Source organism: Acytostelium subglobosum (assembly GCF_000787575.1).
Source record: "Acytostelium subglobosum LB1 DNA, scaffold: scaffold9, whole genome shotgun sequence".
Taxonomy (NCBI): Eukaryota; Evosea; class Eumycetozoa; order Acytosteliales; family Acytosteliaceae; genus Acytostelium; species Acytostelium subglobosum.
The window spans coordinates 49,339-63,491 of NW_012236524.1; the positions used below are offsets into that span (position 1 = coordinate 49,339).

The 14,153-nt window shown below is 42.2% G+C and overlaps 9 protein-coding genes across 9 annotated transcripts; 4 read left to right on the forward strand and 5 right to left on the reverse strand.

The window, feature by feature from the left end:
* Positions 1–1,212: 1,212 nt before the first annotated feature.
* Positions 1,213–2,217, forward strand: SAMD00019534_049150 (hypothetical protein; the record flags this gene model as incomplete). The annotated part of the gene is made up of 1 exon (XM_012899386.1): positions 1,213–2,217. The coding sequence occupies one exon, from the start codon at positions 1,213–1,215 to the stop codon at positions 2,215–2,217; it is 1,005 nt and encodes a 334-aa protein (XP_012754840.1).
* Positions 2,218–3,488: 1,271 nt separating this feature from the next.
* SAMD00019534_049160 (hypothetical protein) lies at positions 3,489–4,007 on the forward strand (the record flags this gene model as incomplete). The annotated part of the gene is made up of 1 exon (XM_012899387.1): positions 3,489–4,007. A coding segment is annotated over one exon (519 nt), but the record flags the coding sequence as incomplete, so codon positions are not given.
* A 65-nt stretch (positions 4,008–4,072) lies between these two features.
* SAMD00019534_049170 (hypothetical protein) lies at positions 4,073–6,336 on the reverse strand (the record flags this gene model as incomplete). The annotated part of the gene is made up of 2 exons (XM_012899388.1): positions 4,073–5,598; positions 5,667–6,336. The coding sequence occupies 2 exons, from the start codon at positions 6,334–6,336 to the stop codon at positions 4,073–4,075; spliced, it is 2,196 nt and encodes a 731-aa protein (XP_012754842.1).
* A 127-nt stretch (positions 6,337–6,463) lies between these two features.
* Positions 6,464–7,504, reverse strand: SAMD00019534_049180 (hypothetical protein; the record flags this gene model as incomplete). Its single annotated transcript, XM_012899389.1, has 2 exons — positions 6,464–6,532; positions 6,863–7,504. 2 exons carry the CDS (start codon positions 7,502–7,504, stop codon positions 6,464–6,466), a joined length of 711 nt encoding a protein of 236 aa, XP_012754843.1.
* A 585-nt stretch (positions 7,505–8,089) lies between these two features.
* Positions 8,090–8,309, forward strand: SAMD00019534_049190 (hypothetical protein; the record flags this gene model as incomplete). Its single annotated transcript, XM_012899390.1, has 2 exons — positions 8,090–8,154; positions 8,222–8,309. 2 exons carry the CDS (start codon positions 8,090–8,092, stop codon positions 8,307–8,309), a joined length of 153 nt encoding a protein of 50 aa, XP_012754844.1.
* Positions 8,310–8,439: 130 nt separating this feature from the next.
* SAMD00019534_049200 (hypothetical protein) lies at positions 8,440–9,060 on the reverse strand (the record flags this gene model as incomplete). The annotated part of the gene is made up of 1 exon (XM_012899391.1): positions 8,440–9,060. One exon carries the CDS (start codon positions 9,058–9,060, stop codon positions 8,440–8,442), a length of 621 nt encoding a protein of 206 aa, XP_012754845.1.
* Positions 9,061–9,975: 915 nt separating this feature from the next.
* SAMD00019534_049210 (hypothetical protein) lies at positions 9,976–11,286 on the reverse strand (the record flags this gene model as incomplete). Its single annotated transcript, XM_012899392.1, has 3 exons — positions 9,976–10,682; positions 10,786–11,143; positions 11,200–11,286. 3 exons carry the CDS (start codon positions 11,284–11,286, stop codon positions 9,976–9,978), a joined length of 1,152 nt encoding a protein of 383 aa, XP_012754846.1.
* A 79-nt stretch (positions 11,287–11,365) lies between these two features.
* Positions 11,366–11,587, reverse strand: SAMD00019534_049220 (hypothetical protein; the record flags this gene model as incomplete). Its single annotated transcript, XM_012899393.1, has 1 exon — positions 11,366–11,587. The coding sequence occupies one exon, from the start codon at positions 11,585–11,587 to the stop codon at positions 11,366–11,368; it is 222 nt and encodes a 73-aa protein (XP_012754847.1).
* Positions 11,588–12,763: 1,176 nt separating this feature from the next.
* Positions 12,764–13,867, forward strand: SAMD00019534_049230 (hypothetical protein; the record flags this gene model as incomplete). Its single annotated transcript, XM_012899394.1, has 2 exons — positions 12,764–12,944; positions 13,002–13,867. The coding sequence occupies 2 exons, from the start codon at positions 12,764–12,766 to the stop codon at positions 13,865–13,867; spliced, it is 1,047 nt and encodes a 348-aa protein (XP_012754848.1).
* Between the last annotated feature and the right edge of the window lie 286 nt (positions 13,868–14,153).

Genomic DNA, 14,153 nt, shown 5'->3' on the forward strand with positions numbered 1-14,153 from the left:
TGTTATAATTATCTCTATCTTTATCTCTATCTTTAACTCTAGAAATATTTTTAAAATGAATAATTAAGGTCCTAAGATATTTTTAAAAGGTGCCCGTCCACTTGAACTTAAAAAATTTCTGATTCAGGAACTTCAATTAATATAATCAGATCAATAATGATACGACATAATACAAGAAGTACGAATCTTATCTATCAGATACACTGACACACTACCCCAACTAGATGTACAATCATCTTACAACAACATTGTGTGACCACACAGTCACACCAACCCAAACTTGAACACACTCAATCAATCAATTAATAACAAATGAATGATTGAACAAATGAACGAATACTCTTGATGATCATCACAAGATATTAGTTTATTCGCAATAATAATCAATCCTTTATCATTTAATTAATATTTTTATAGTTATTAATAATAATAATAATATAAAATGGATACTCTACCATTAATTATTATTACAAATATTGTTATAAATTTGGATAGGTTTATTGATAGAATATTCTTTTCATTAGTATGCAAAAGATTTTATAAACATAGATCTAAATATCTAAACTTTATTGGAGTTGTAGATAAGTTGGATAGTGATTTCAATAATCTACATTCATACAAAGATATTATCAACATTTCCAAACAATCATATTCATCAATTGATATCAATCTTGATGATCACTATGGTCAATCACCAAACAATGTTGAACTATTCTCATTAGGTAAATATATTATGATATTTCATTATTGATTCATTCAATCAATCAAACTAATATATTCAAACTCAATTTAGTCAAACTCAAACAAATTTTGAGAATGCCAACTCTGAAATCAGTTTGTTTCATTACCAATATGATGACGAATAATGAACCAAATACTCAGGTTATTGTACATCATCATCCGTTCTCAAGATCACATCCACATTGGAATGAGACCAGAGTGATATTGGATGATTTGGTGCTTCGACATGTTGAGGTTCAATTGATACTTGGTACTCAAATATTCCCAATGCATCATCTACCACTGTTCCAACTTGTTTATCAAGGAATGAATGATGATTTCAATTTCCAGAGAGACAACCTACCACATAAACTACAGGTACTGCTACTTCGTGTTAGACTTGAAGGCACATTGAACCAGAGTGCAAGGCCACTACCTCAGAGTCTTAAGGTATTGAGCTTCAAAGAGTCAACACAATGGAACAATCCAATAATGCCAGGTAGTCTCCCACATCATCTTATCAACATATATTTCAACAATTCATTCAATCAAGTCCTTGAGCCCAACACCTTCCCACCAACAGTCAAGACCATCTCGTTTGGTACCGGTTTCAATCAAACACTCAATGGTGTGCTCCCTATTTCACTTCTACACCTGCTCATAAACGTTAACAACATTGACTACAACCATGATCTGATCAATCTACCAGCTGGACTTCTCGAGCTAGCCCTACCCAAGTCCTTTGTCAACCGAGCCCTCAACTGTCCATCTTTGGAGCGCCTTGAGGTATACTCCTACATTCCCATCAGCCATCAATTCCCAAACCTCCAAGGACTTACAATCAATCGAGTTGATCAGAATTGTAACTTTGAGGTTGTGACCTCAACTCAATTTCCAAAGCTTGCAGAACTTTTAATCAAGGAGGGAGTGGAGATGGATCTGGATATCTCGCATCTACCTTGGACAACTCTCAAGAAGGTCAACATGTTCCAAAGTATCTTCTTTACATATCCAAAGATCCTGCCTTTCAAGTTCCCTTTGGGCCTGGAGAAGTTAGCAGTAGGAGGATACGACTTTGTTGCAGCACCACTTGGAAGTCTACCATCATCGATCAACAGTCTCAAACTATGGGATGTCAAGAATATCAGGCTCGGTGATATACCATCCTCAGTTACCAAGTTGGTGATTGAGAAATATGATCAGTCATTCGATGTCAAGATGTTGCCTATATCACTCTCCAAGTTTGTCATATCAACATTGCCCAATCAGATAGATATTGTTAGGCAACTACCAGATACTATTAGGAAGTTTGAGATACTTACCCATTTCAAGTTGATCAGAGTATCTAATCAATTGTACTTCCGACAGCCACATGATGATGAAGATCAACTCGGACAAACTCCATATGGATTCCAGACCAAGTCGACCTTAGACTCTATTATCCAATCGATTGAACCTCCACCCATTCGAACCGATATATCAACACTGCTATCCTAGATCACAATTCATTCCATCAAAGAATCAATCAAATCCATAAACACAAGAATCTCAACAATCGAAAAAGGGATTTTAGATTCAAAGTCCATCTTCATTCATTCACTAACTCATTCACTTATTAACTCATTCAATCACATAATGGAGTCACTACCTTTAGTAATACTTAACAAGATTATATTAAGTATTGAACAGTTTGAATCAAGGTTGTTTGTATCTTTGTTGTGTAGGAGATTGTATGAACATAGACACAAGTATCTAAACTTCATTGGATCATACAATACAACTTATAATCAGAGAGATATATCAGTTGAGCATCACCTTCACTCTTACAACGATATCATCAACAATGAATACCTTACAAACATAACAATGCTCCTAAGATCATTCATACACAAGACAGAGAACATTTTTGAAATGGGTAAGTCTTTCACTTGATTCATTGATTGAATGAATGAGTGAATGACTAACAGTCTGACTGCCTCATAGACAGGTTCAAACAGACATTCTTGGGCATGACCAACTTGAAGCAACTCACTTTACAGTATATTGGAGGCAATGTACCTGTTTGTGAGACAAATCCTCAATGGCCAGAGTTTAACCAAGTGCTGACTGTGTTGGCAGATAGGTCCGTACACAGGTGTTTGTACATTCTATTCGGTTCTTTTCCAATCATACAACATAGCAACTGGTCCAGTGTATACTATGGTCATTTTATGGATGATTATACACTACAACAACATCATATACCTGACAGCCTAGACAAACTATTGTTACCAACATATCGTGGTACAGTGGACAACATATTGCCCGATCACTTGAAGACCTTGGAACTATCAGGATCAACATGGAACCATACCATCTATCCGGGTACCCTACCAGGCAAGCTGGAGACACTAAGCTTGCCATCTCTATTCAATCAAGAGATCATAGAGCGATTACTCCCCGCAACAATCAAATCGTTAACATTTGGATCTTCGTTCGGAGGATCTCTGAATTGTGTACTACCTCCATCTCTCACCTTCCTTGACCTAAAGGATGTCTCAAGCTATCCACATAGCTTGGTTAACCTCCCTTCCAGTCTCACAACCATTCACACGCCCATTGATTACCAACAAACAATCCAACATCCTCCTTTGAAGCAACTCCACATTCAACAATTCTGGCAATCATTGTCAAGCTATCCATTCCCCAACCTCAAGGTGTTGTCAATCAAACAAATAATCTATGCAGGCAATGAAGGGTTGTTTACAGATCCATCACTTCAGACATCAATGTTGGGGACGATTATAAAGTCTATACAATGGTCCACACTGAAGAAGTGCACTCTACATAATGATAATTATGGATTCAAGCCGCAGCTGACTCAGCCCATACCATTTGGTGTTAAGGAGTTGTTCATTGGCAATTGTAGCTTTGTATCGGCCACACCTGGATGTCTGCCTTCATCAATCACTAGACTCACACTGTTGGATGCAAAGGGACTCAAGCAAGGCGACATTCCTACATCTGTAAAATGGTTGGAGATGAGATATGCTTCAACACTAGCCAATGATCTACAAGTGTTGCCAAGCTCTATTCGTAATCTACAATTGAGAAACACAAAGATACAACCAGACGTACACATCACGATGTTCCCAAAGTCAATCATATCAATGAAGATTGTACTTAGCAGAGTAACACTCAAACTAATTCGATTGAATGATGATCTATACTTTAGAAATGGGCCATCAATCAATGAGTATGGCTTCATCTCCAGCTCTTCAGCTCAATCAATCTTAATCGCAGCACAATAAGGTTGATGGATTTTGACATTACATCCAGTTAAAGTAATAAATTAATCATATTTGATTGGTATTTATCTGTGTTGCCCAATAGCATCGCAAACTTCTTCAATGGTGAGATCATAATCATCATCATAATCATCATCATCTTCATCGTCATCATAATCTTCGTCATCATCTTCATCATCGTCTTCGTCATCGTCGGAGTATTCGTCATCTTCATCTTCATACTCATCCTCATCATCATCGTCTTCGTCATCTTCATCTTCATCGTCATAATAGTCTTCATCGTCCTCGTCGTAGTATTCGTCATTGTCGTGAAGATGATGACTCTTCATCATCATGTTCATAATCAAGTCCTTGAAAATGTCCATATGGGGATCATACTCGGCACCGAAGCGTGGTTTGTCGTAATGAGTTGACAGACCGATGTTTTCTTCCAGATGCGAACGTAGAACCTCGTACACTGATCTCATTCCCTGTCGATTCTCAGTGTGTTTCATTGCCTTGTGCAAGAGTGTGTAGCACGATACGAAGTGGAAGGGGATGATGTTTGCGGCCGTTTCACCAAGGGCTTTCTTGTAGCACTCCAACAGTTGTTTGACGACATCACCAGCAGACTGGTAGCAGGGTCCAAGTGATGACAGAGACGATACCTGTTCTTGGAGGTATGTTATCTGTAGACAACTGTGTGGCTGGAAGTACTGATGAATGAACTGTTCTGATCGAGGCGAGATCTTCTCGATAATGTCGAATACTGTCGCCATTGTTGTGTGACCCCTGTCGCACTGATATACCTGTCCATCAAAGTCGATATTTGGTTGAGGCTCCCAAGTAAAGAGATTCCTGCTGCCCAGCGCCAGGCCACACTTGGGACATTGGTACTCGTTGTCCTCGTACGCATTGCACCGATCGCAAGTGCAATAAAAGTCAAACTCCTTCAAGAATGTTTGATGTCTGACTGTTTTGGAGAATTGTGGATCCATGTAGTTGGAGGTGATCTCATCGCCAGCCTTGATGTCCTGATTGCTGCGATAGACATACATGCCATAGTTGTCCATGTATGAGTTGGTGTTGGCCAGACAGGAGTTGTTGATAAGCGACGAGCTTGGGAAGATGCCAATAGCTATAGGACAACATTCGATAAGGTCATGTAATACCTTGGTGTTGGGATGTAGCCTGGACACTGTGTTCAGGATGAACTTCTGCTTATCCAGTCGGTTGAGGAATGATTTGCCCTTCACCATATCAAATATTGAGGTGATCTCGTTGGCCAATGGCTTGCCAGGCTCCTCCTTCTTGTCAGTCATGGAGGCTGTGTGGCAAAGCTTGTCCACATCTTGCAGCGTGTCATATATGAATGGTTTGCCATCTTTGCGCCATTGCTCCAGTGTATTCTGTTTGTTGGCCTTGCCATCCAGGTTCTGAATGGCACGAAGCACACAACGGATGATTAGACGAGTATTGGTGCTCCTGAACTTGTTGTTGGTGGAGCTAATGACCATGCATTCATTCGTATGCATTTGTTTGACTACTTTGTCTTGTTGGCATTCTTCGCACATTGTGCATTTACAACTTTCGCATGTTGTAATGTCAAACGCTGTTTGAATGGGAGAATGAGTTAGTATTGGCGCCAAGTTACTTTCAAAGCAATGACCGGTATCATACATTTTGGTGTGCTATCCAAGCAGTACGAGCAATAGGAGGCCATCTTATCTTGATTGACTGCCACAGCGAATGGAGCCACTCTCAGCAGAACAGTGCCCTTGGGTATGTCTTTGGATGCAACCATCCTCCTGCCACCATGTCGTCCAATGCCATCCCAGACCATCCTGATGGGGAAGTTGGCAAATGCCTTGTCCTTGGCGATCTTGGCCTCGATGTATGTCTTGTTGGACTGTATCCTCTTCTGTTGTTCCTGAAGCTCATCAATCATCGTCTTGATCTGTGTCTTCATTTCTTTGTTCTTGTCGGTGGTTGTTTGTTTCGATCCTTGCTGGAGGTGTGTAATGGCCTGCTCGGTCTTGCCCAACTGCACCAGGGCATTGGCCGATCGGATGTAGGCCTTGACGTTGGTCGGGTCAAAGTCGATGGCCATCTGAGCTGTGGTGGCCGACTCGGGAATGTATAGTTGTTTGGCGAATGACATCGATAGATTGGATGCAATGAGAGAGGCCGAGATCTTAGCGGCTTTGGCATCCTCTTTGGTTGCAGATTGTAGTGTGCTCATGTCTGCATGTTGATCATAACATTGCAGTGCCATCGAGAAGTATGATATCGCGAACAAAATCTCCTGTTTACTGTAAGCATCGTTGCCCAACTTCTTAAGTTCCCCCATACGATCGATCACTTCCTGTGCTGTATTATAGAATGGTTGTGTAATCTCATGTGGTGTAGGTTGTTCAACAATGGGATACTGTTTGAATCTACTCATCAAGCTATGCATATATGATGGTAGATTACTATCATTGTTGTGATGGTGATGATGAGCCATTCTTCTTCTTCTCTTTCAAGAGATATAATAACATAGTATACTATGTTATTATGTGTATGAATGAATGAGTGATTGACTGATCAATCATTGAATGAACTTGCAGAATCAAAGGGATATTCGTCAGATTGCAAAAAAATGAAAGGGTGGGTTGCAATGAGGGCAAGGGCGAGGGTAAGGGCAAGGGCAAGGGTATGAGTGTATTGAAGTAAGAGTGATATACACCAATCAATCCAAACCATTACTTATGATATCAAACATCTTGCCAAAGTAGTGAGTGGATAGATGGATTGTGTTATCCAGGTGTTGGCSGGTACTGCTTCTTGACCTCGTCCTTATATTTGTTTGATCGAGACAGTATTACCAACAATACTTTATAGGCCTCCTTATAGAGTCCGTGTACGAGGTATCTGGCATTGATGCCCAGGGCAGCATCGTCCATCTGTGGCAGTCGTTCGATTGTCTCCACCGTCTTGGAGTTTAACCTTAGCATATTGTCCACTTTTGAGAGGGCTTCATATCGTATATACCTAAGCCACACAGTGCCAACCGATTGGAAGTACTTCTGCATGGTTGCTTCAATATGTGGCAAATGTCCAACTTGATCGGCATAGCCTGACAACTCCTCCAACATCTCGTACGCCATGGTCATTGTCGTGTGGCCCTTGTCGCATATGTAGACCTGTCCATCAAAGTCGCTCGCTGGCTGAGGCTCCCACGTCCTGAGGTTCTGCTTGCCAAGCGCCTGGCTACACGTTGGACATTGATTCTCGGTGTTCACCATAGTGGCGCATCGACTGCACTCGCAGAACATATTGAACTCCTTGAAGAATATCTCACGACGTCTCGTCAATGATTGTAGAGGATCGAGGTAGTTGGTGGTGACTTCGTCGCCAGCCTTGATATCCTGGTTGCTTCGATAGACCATCATGCCGTAGTTGTCCATGTAGAAGTAGGTGTTTGGCGCGCAGTTGTTGTTGATGAGTGTCGCGGTGGGGAAGATGCCCAGGCCCATAGGTGTATGAGAGATCGGATCATGAAGCTCCTTGAGATTGCTTCCTCAATCTTGTGATTGTTCGCTGGTAATCCAACCAAATACTACCGATTGGTTGGAAGTACTTCCGAAGGATCGCCTCAAAGCGCGGCTCGAATGCCATCTCCATTTACAAAACGTCTCCAAAGCATTGTAGAGCATTGCCATTGTGGCGTGGCCCTTGCTGCACACGTAGACCTGTCCATCAAAGTCGATCGATGGCTGTGGCTCCCAAGTCCTGAGGTAATCCTTGCCCAGTGCCTGGCCACATGTTGGACATAGATACTCTGTGTTGTCGATCGCAGTGCATCGGCTGCACTCGCACAACTTGTTGTGGTAGTCAAACAATCTGCTTTGTCTCTCGAGTGCGGGACGTTGTAAAGGATCGACGTAGCTCTGACATAGGGTCCCAATGATCGCAAGATGTTCAAGATGAAATGATCGTTGAACAATGTGTATTCAAAGCTGGTGGCCCTCACACGCTTGATATGTGCTGCTATCGTTGCGGACCATTCATTGTAGTCGGGCGCATCCTGAGTCCTGGATGCAATTGGGTCTTGATAGCAGATGTTCAAAAGGTCGGGGAAGGTGGTCCATGATGAATGGCAAACCATCCTTGCGCCATGTCGCCGGTAAGTTATATTTCATATTGAGCTGGCCAGACTTGATGAGGCTCACCTCTCGCAATATTATGATCAGGGTCAGTCTTGCAAAGATCTTGAACTTCTCTGCATCATTGGTCGGTGACTTTGGCAATGTTGCCAGAAGTTCACATGCAGCAAAATGATCATGTTTGATCACACTATCATTATGACACGTATGACACATCATCATCTTGCACTTGGGACATGTATGTGTCTTCATCTCTGATGTATCGATGGATTGATTGATTGAATGAGGAGGGTTAGTGATTGGTCCTACACAGCAACAACAACAACAACAATACGGAACAACATACTGGATACGTGAGTGTACATGAAACAGGTAGCACATGCAGATTTGTCAAATATGGCACTAAGAGTTAATGCCAATGGTGCCACACGCATCAGAACAGTGCCCTTGGGTATGTCTTTGGATGCTAAGAGCTTCCTGGCATTGTTTGGACCATCGGCATCATCCTCCCACACCACCTTGATGGGTAGCTGCTCCAACGTTTTGTCCATGGTCAAGAGTTTCATCTTTGATTTAATGTGCTCTTTGGACGACGTCCTCAAACTCTGAATTTGATCCACCGAGGCCAACAGTTGTTTAAAGGTGTTATGCGTTGCATCGAGCTCCTTCTTGTTGGCGCGAGCCCTCGTAGCCTTAATATTTCGGTTGATCAACTCGATACCTGCATTGTACTTCCCTGACTTGAACAATAGGAGGGCGTGAGGTATCCACACTGAGAAGTCGGCTGCGATGATTGCGTTTCTGCTGGCGATGTTGGTCGTTGTGATCGCCTCCCGGATGAACTTCTCTCTCGTTAACAAATTCGACAGAGATGAGGCGATCATTGAGTAAAGGTAATAGGTCGCGACGTTGTCTGCGCCGGCCATTCCTTTCAAGTGGCGATGTTGATCATAGCACTGCATCGTCATCGTATAATATGATATCGTGTACAATGTATTCTTTATGTCATTCGCTGCTCTGCCCATTGACGTGAGATACTCCATGCGCTCCATCACCTCTGCTGCTGTCTTGAAGAATGGTTGCGGTGTCTCGCGAGGTCGAGGTGGAGTCGACTCTGGTGACTAAGAATGCCGCCAATATCTTTTCACAATATGCTGGTAAAGTTTCCATTCTAATATATATGTGATTGATACAGATAATACTTGTGAAAGAGAATGAATGATCATCCGTATGGTCTTTTGGTTTTTTAGTTGTGAGTGAGGCCGAGGGCAAGGGCGAGGGCAAGGGTTAGGGCATGGGTAAGGGTAAGGGCAAGAATGAATATACATTTGATACAGTGATTCGTTTATTCGATGATTGCAAAATGCAGGACTAACCAACTATGGCATAAATCTTTCCAAGGTTCCTTTGGCGAAATGAGTGGATATTTGATAGGTCTCTTCCAGGTGTTGAATATACTGTTTCTTGGCATTGATCTTCTCTCGCGGATTGCCATTGGCAACACTCGATCGATACGTGGCTATACTGTCTAATTGAAATTGTCACCAAAGTTAACTACATAGCTGTGTCTCGATCGTTTGAGTAACTGTGCAGCATTCTTGCTCTTTTTGATAATGTTCATGTTGGTATGGTCTCGCAGATACTTCAGCCAAACACATCCGATGGGCTGGAAGTAATTCCGAATGATCGACTCATAGCGCGGCTCCAAGACCAACTTTGGTTCGACTTCACAAAGATGCTCGAGGACGTGATAAACGGCGGCCATTGTGGCGTGACCCTTGCTGCACACGTACACCTGCCCGTCAAAGGCGATTGATGGCTGAGGCTCCCATGTCCTCAGGTTATCCATTCCCATTGCTTGGCCACACTTTGGACATTGATACTCTGTTTGCTCGATCGTCTTGCATCGACTGCACTCGCAAAAGATGTTGTAGTCGTCCACCAACTTCCTTCGTCTCTGGGTTGTGGGAAGTAGTGGATCGACGTAGCTCTGTGTGATTGCTGCGATAGACCAGCATTCCATAGTTGTCCATGTACGAGTGGCTGTTGGGCGTGCATGAATGATTGATGAGTGATGCACTTGGGTAGATGCCAGCGCCCAACGTAGTTTGACTGATCACATCGGTCACCTCCCTGACATTAGGTGCCATAGCACGGAGGATGTTCAACATGTAGTCCTTGCTAAGGTTGGTCACTTCATCATCATCATTGAAATGTTCTTCGAGCGTTGTGGCCCAGTCTTTCAATTCGTTATAATCCACCAGAGCGTCTTGGTCTCTAAGGCATATCTTCATAAGGTCTTGGAATGAATCGTGGATGAATGGTAGACCATCTTTGCGCCAAGCTGCTGGGATGCCCTCCTGTTTTATATGTCGCATCACAATGACCATGGCGATGCGTGCATTTGTCTTGAGCTTATTGGACTGTGACCATGGCAATGTATTAAGAAGTGCACACCCAGCTTCATGCTCCATCCATGTCACATTATCATCGCGACACATATCGCACAGTATGAGCTTGCACCTTGAACATGTATGAATCTTGATATCTGTGTTCAATCGTTCGTTCGTTCGTTTGATTGATTGATTGATTGAGTAGGTTAGTGATTGATCAAGCTAGACTCCCACGCGGCGCCTTCAACAACAACATACTGGTGTTATGAGTGCTTTGGAAGCAGGCAGAGCAATAAGAGTCCATCTTGTCAATGTTTAAAGTTGATGCCAATGGAGCAACTCGAAGCAGAACAGTGCCTTTGGGGATGTCTTTCGATGCCACCATCTTCCTACCACGATCACCATCTGTCCACTCCAACCTGATTGGGAACTGTTCAAACGACTTGCTCTCAGATGTTATCTTTGCTTGAATGTGCGCTTTGGATTCCATCTCATGCTTCTGGATCTCTGTACATGCCTCTATCAGATCTTTAATTGATGACTTTAATGATGTGTCTGGTTCCTCTTTGTTGTAGTGGGCTTTGATTAGCTCGATCGCTTCAGTGTTTCGACCAATCTTAAACAATAGGTATGCTTGAACATTTCAATCGAATGGTTGGTCGCCGCCAATACGTTACTGCTTGCTATGTTAGCTGTTGTGAAGGCCTCGGCGATGAACTTCTCTTCGGCCAACAAGTTCGACAGCGTGCTGGCCGACATTGAGTAAAGCACAAATATAACAGCTGAATCGTTTCCGGTCTCGACTCGGCCGGACACTCCTTTCAAGCTGCGATGTTGATCAAAGCACTGCATCACCATCGTGTAGTATCGCGTACCATTTAAGATCTCTATCAAATGCTGCTTTGCCAAATGCCGCGAGAAGGGTAATGCGTGCCATTACCTCTTCTGGCGTTGTGAAGAATGGTTGTGGAGTCTCGCGAGTCAGAGGAGGAGGCACCTCTGGTGACTCGACAAATGACTCCAACAAGTTGATATAATGTGATGAGAGTCCTTTATCCATTCTTAAGATATATACAGATAACTAACGATTATATGTTGATTGAATAGAAATTTGAAAGACGTGACCTTTCAATTGAAGATAGAGTTGTTGATTGTTTATCACCAAGACACTTTATTAGAAGTAGACATAATACATACCAATTAAACTTATACATTTTCATAGATATATATAATATAATATAATATAATATAATAATATAATACCTAGTAATACACATTGATACCTTTGTTCATCATGATATGGACAACAAGGTATTCCTTTCAAACTTGATCGGAATGTTGTCTTACACAACATGGCAATAGCATAGGCAGCACCATCATTACCATCAACAACAGCAGTCAGGCACGTCAAGTATCTAGTAGTCATACTTTACCAACAACAACAACAAATAGTCGACTGCCTGGCAGCCACCTTAATACATTTGTCAACGCCTGACAAGCGTTGGTAATAGACACATCAAGTTGGCGAACAATCTAAAGTGTTGGATGTTCACACAAGAGCATCATCTGCATCATCAGATGACTAGTCACAATCATGATCACAACAGCAGCAGCAACATCCAAGATATGACACTTATTGAGGAGATTGATATTGAAACCATCTTCAACGGGAGCAGTAACAACAACAATAATAACCAACAACAACAAGTAACACCTTAGCAACAACAGTTGTCCGATCAATCAATCGATGTTGCAACAAAAGCAACGATCTCATCACTACGATCTTGAGCGGAGGTCATTATCACTCCGTCCTCAACAATTAGTTAATTCAATGGAACAACCACTGATTTATATCTATACTCGGAATCCAGTGATTAATCGAAGGTCGAAGAACCTCTAGCGCGACTGTAGTGAAGGCTGTGATCCACATTGATTGTTATAATAGGTAGTTGGACTAATTTGGTTTATAATTGGATTGTCTTCATTCATTCTTTGTTTGTGTTCCAGACAGACGGGTGATGGGATCAAGCCAAAATGAATGAAAAATAAATGTAAATAATACTCTTGGAAACCATCTTCGAAGTTCAAGTTTATATTTTATTTTTTAAAATACATTTACAAGAAGTGGTGGTGGTGGTGTGCACTTCACTACTACAATTAATACTTGTCTCTGTATATTAAATATCACTTATATATATTATCTGTACACCTTCTTACTCACCTATTAATAGACTAAATGAACAATCTAGCAATTGCTCAGTTAAAGAATATTCCGGCTTATATCAAGCTATCTGAAGACGAAAAAGAGCAATGTATTGAGAAGATATGTTCATCCAAACTCCTCGGTACGCTGAACTCCAAGGCCGCAGCAGGCCTCTCTATCCAGAAGACTCTTGATGATATCCTCAAGGCAGAGAGTAAGTACAAACAATTGAGGCGCAATGTCTTCTTCAATACTAATAAACACACTCAAGCCTCTGCTGCCAATATAGGATCACAAGGTGACGCAACTCCATATACATTGGTGGTACAGAAACAACCATCGTGTGGCATATTCGTTGACAGAGTTTCAGAAATCACCAAAATGGCAACTCATTATTTGAAGGTCATTGCCATTGGCAATCTAAGCAGTGGTGAACGCAACAACTATGCGCCACCAATCCTGGCAACATCACAGATGTGGGGATCGGGCAAGACACACCTTGGAAATAACTTCATTCGCAAACTCAAAGACAGTGCGACGATCAGGGAGGCTGCTCTGGAAAAGTACGTAGATGTGATAAATGGACAGAATCCAAGGGTGAACATTCAGAAGCTCATGTCTCTTCAAACCGTATACATTGATATGAGGAACATTACCATCAATCAGGAGAATGGAGACATATCGGCCATATGGATGGCTGCACTCTGTCATTTCTTGATTCAAACTGGCATACCAATCTGTCGAAAGCCCAATCCAACGCCTTGTGAACACACTCCCAAAGGTGTCCTCAACAGTATTGCACAATGCTTCATCCACATCGATGAAATAGACCACATCTTTGCCAACAACCAGGACCGTACAAACTCAATGTCGATCGTCTATTATCTCTGGACCAATCTCTTCCAAGATCTTGCACTCAATGGCTATCCTGTCTACATCTCTGGACGATCTTCAGTTCTCTTGACAATCAACCAGCATTTGTTTGGACCTCGCTTGGAGTCTCCAGTTTCTTCCAAGATCTTCCAGATCCTTCTCGACATGTTCTCCATTGAACACATCAAAGAGTATGTCAGCCAGAGACTCAAGATTACAGAGATACCACAAAAGCTGATTAATGAGATCTTTGAGGTAAGGTAACTCACACACCTAAATAAGCTTTGTTGAACTGACTATATATTGGCATTCCCATAGCTCACTGCTGGTGCACCTCGCCTTGTCCAACTCACAGTCGACTGTATTGTGGTCAACAAGTCTTTGGAAATCAGTCGTCAAACTTTGGTTGATTATATCAAGGGGGAGAACTCGGCTGTTCTCACACCTTACAGTGAACTCTCTGACAAACACAAGTCTATGTATATCTCTCTTTGCTTTGCGTCACTCTTTAAGGTTCGTACATTTTTATTCATTGTGGCCCTCATTGACC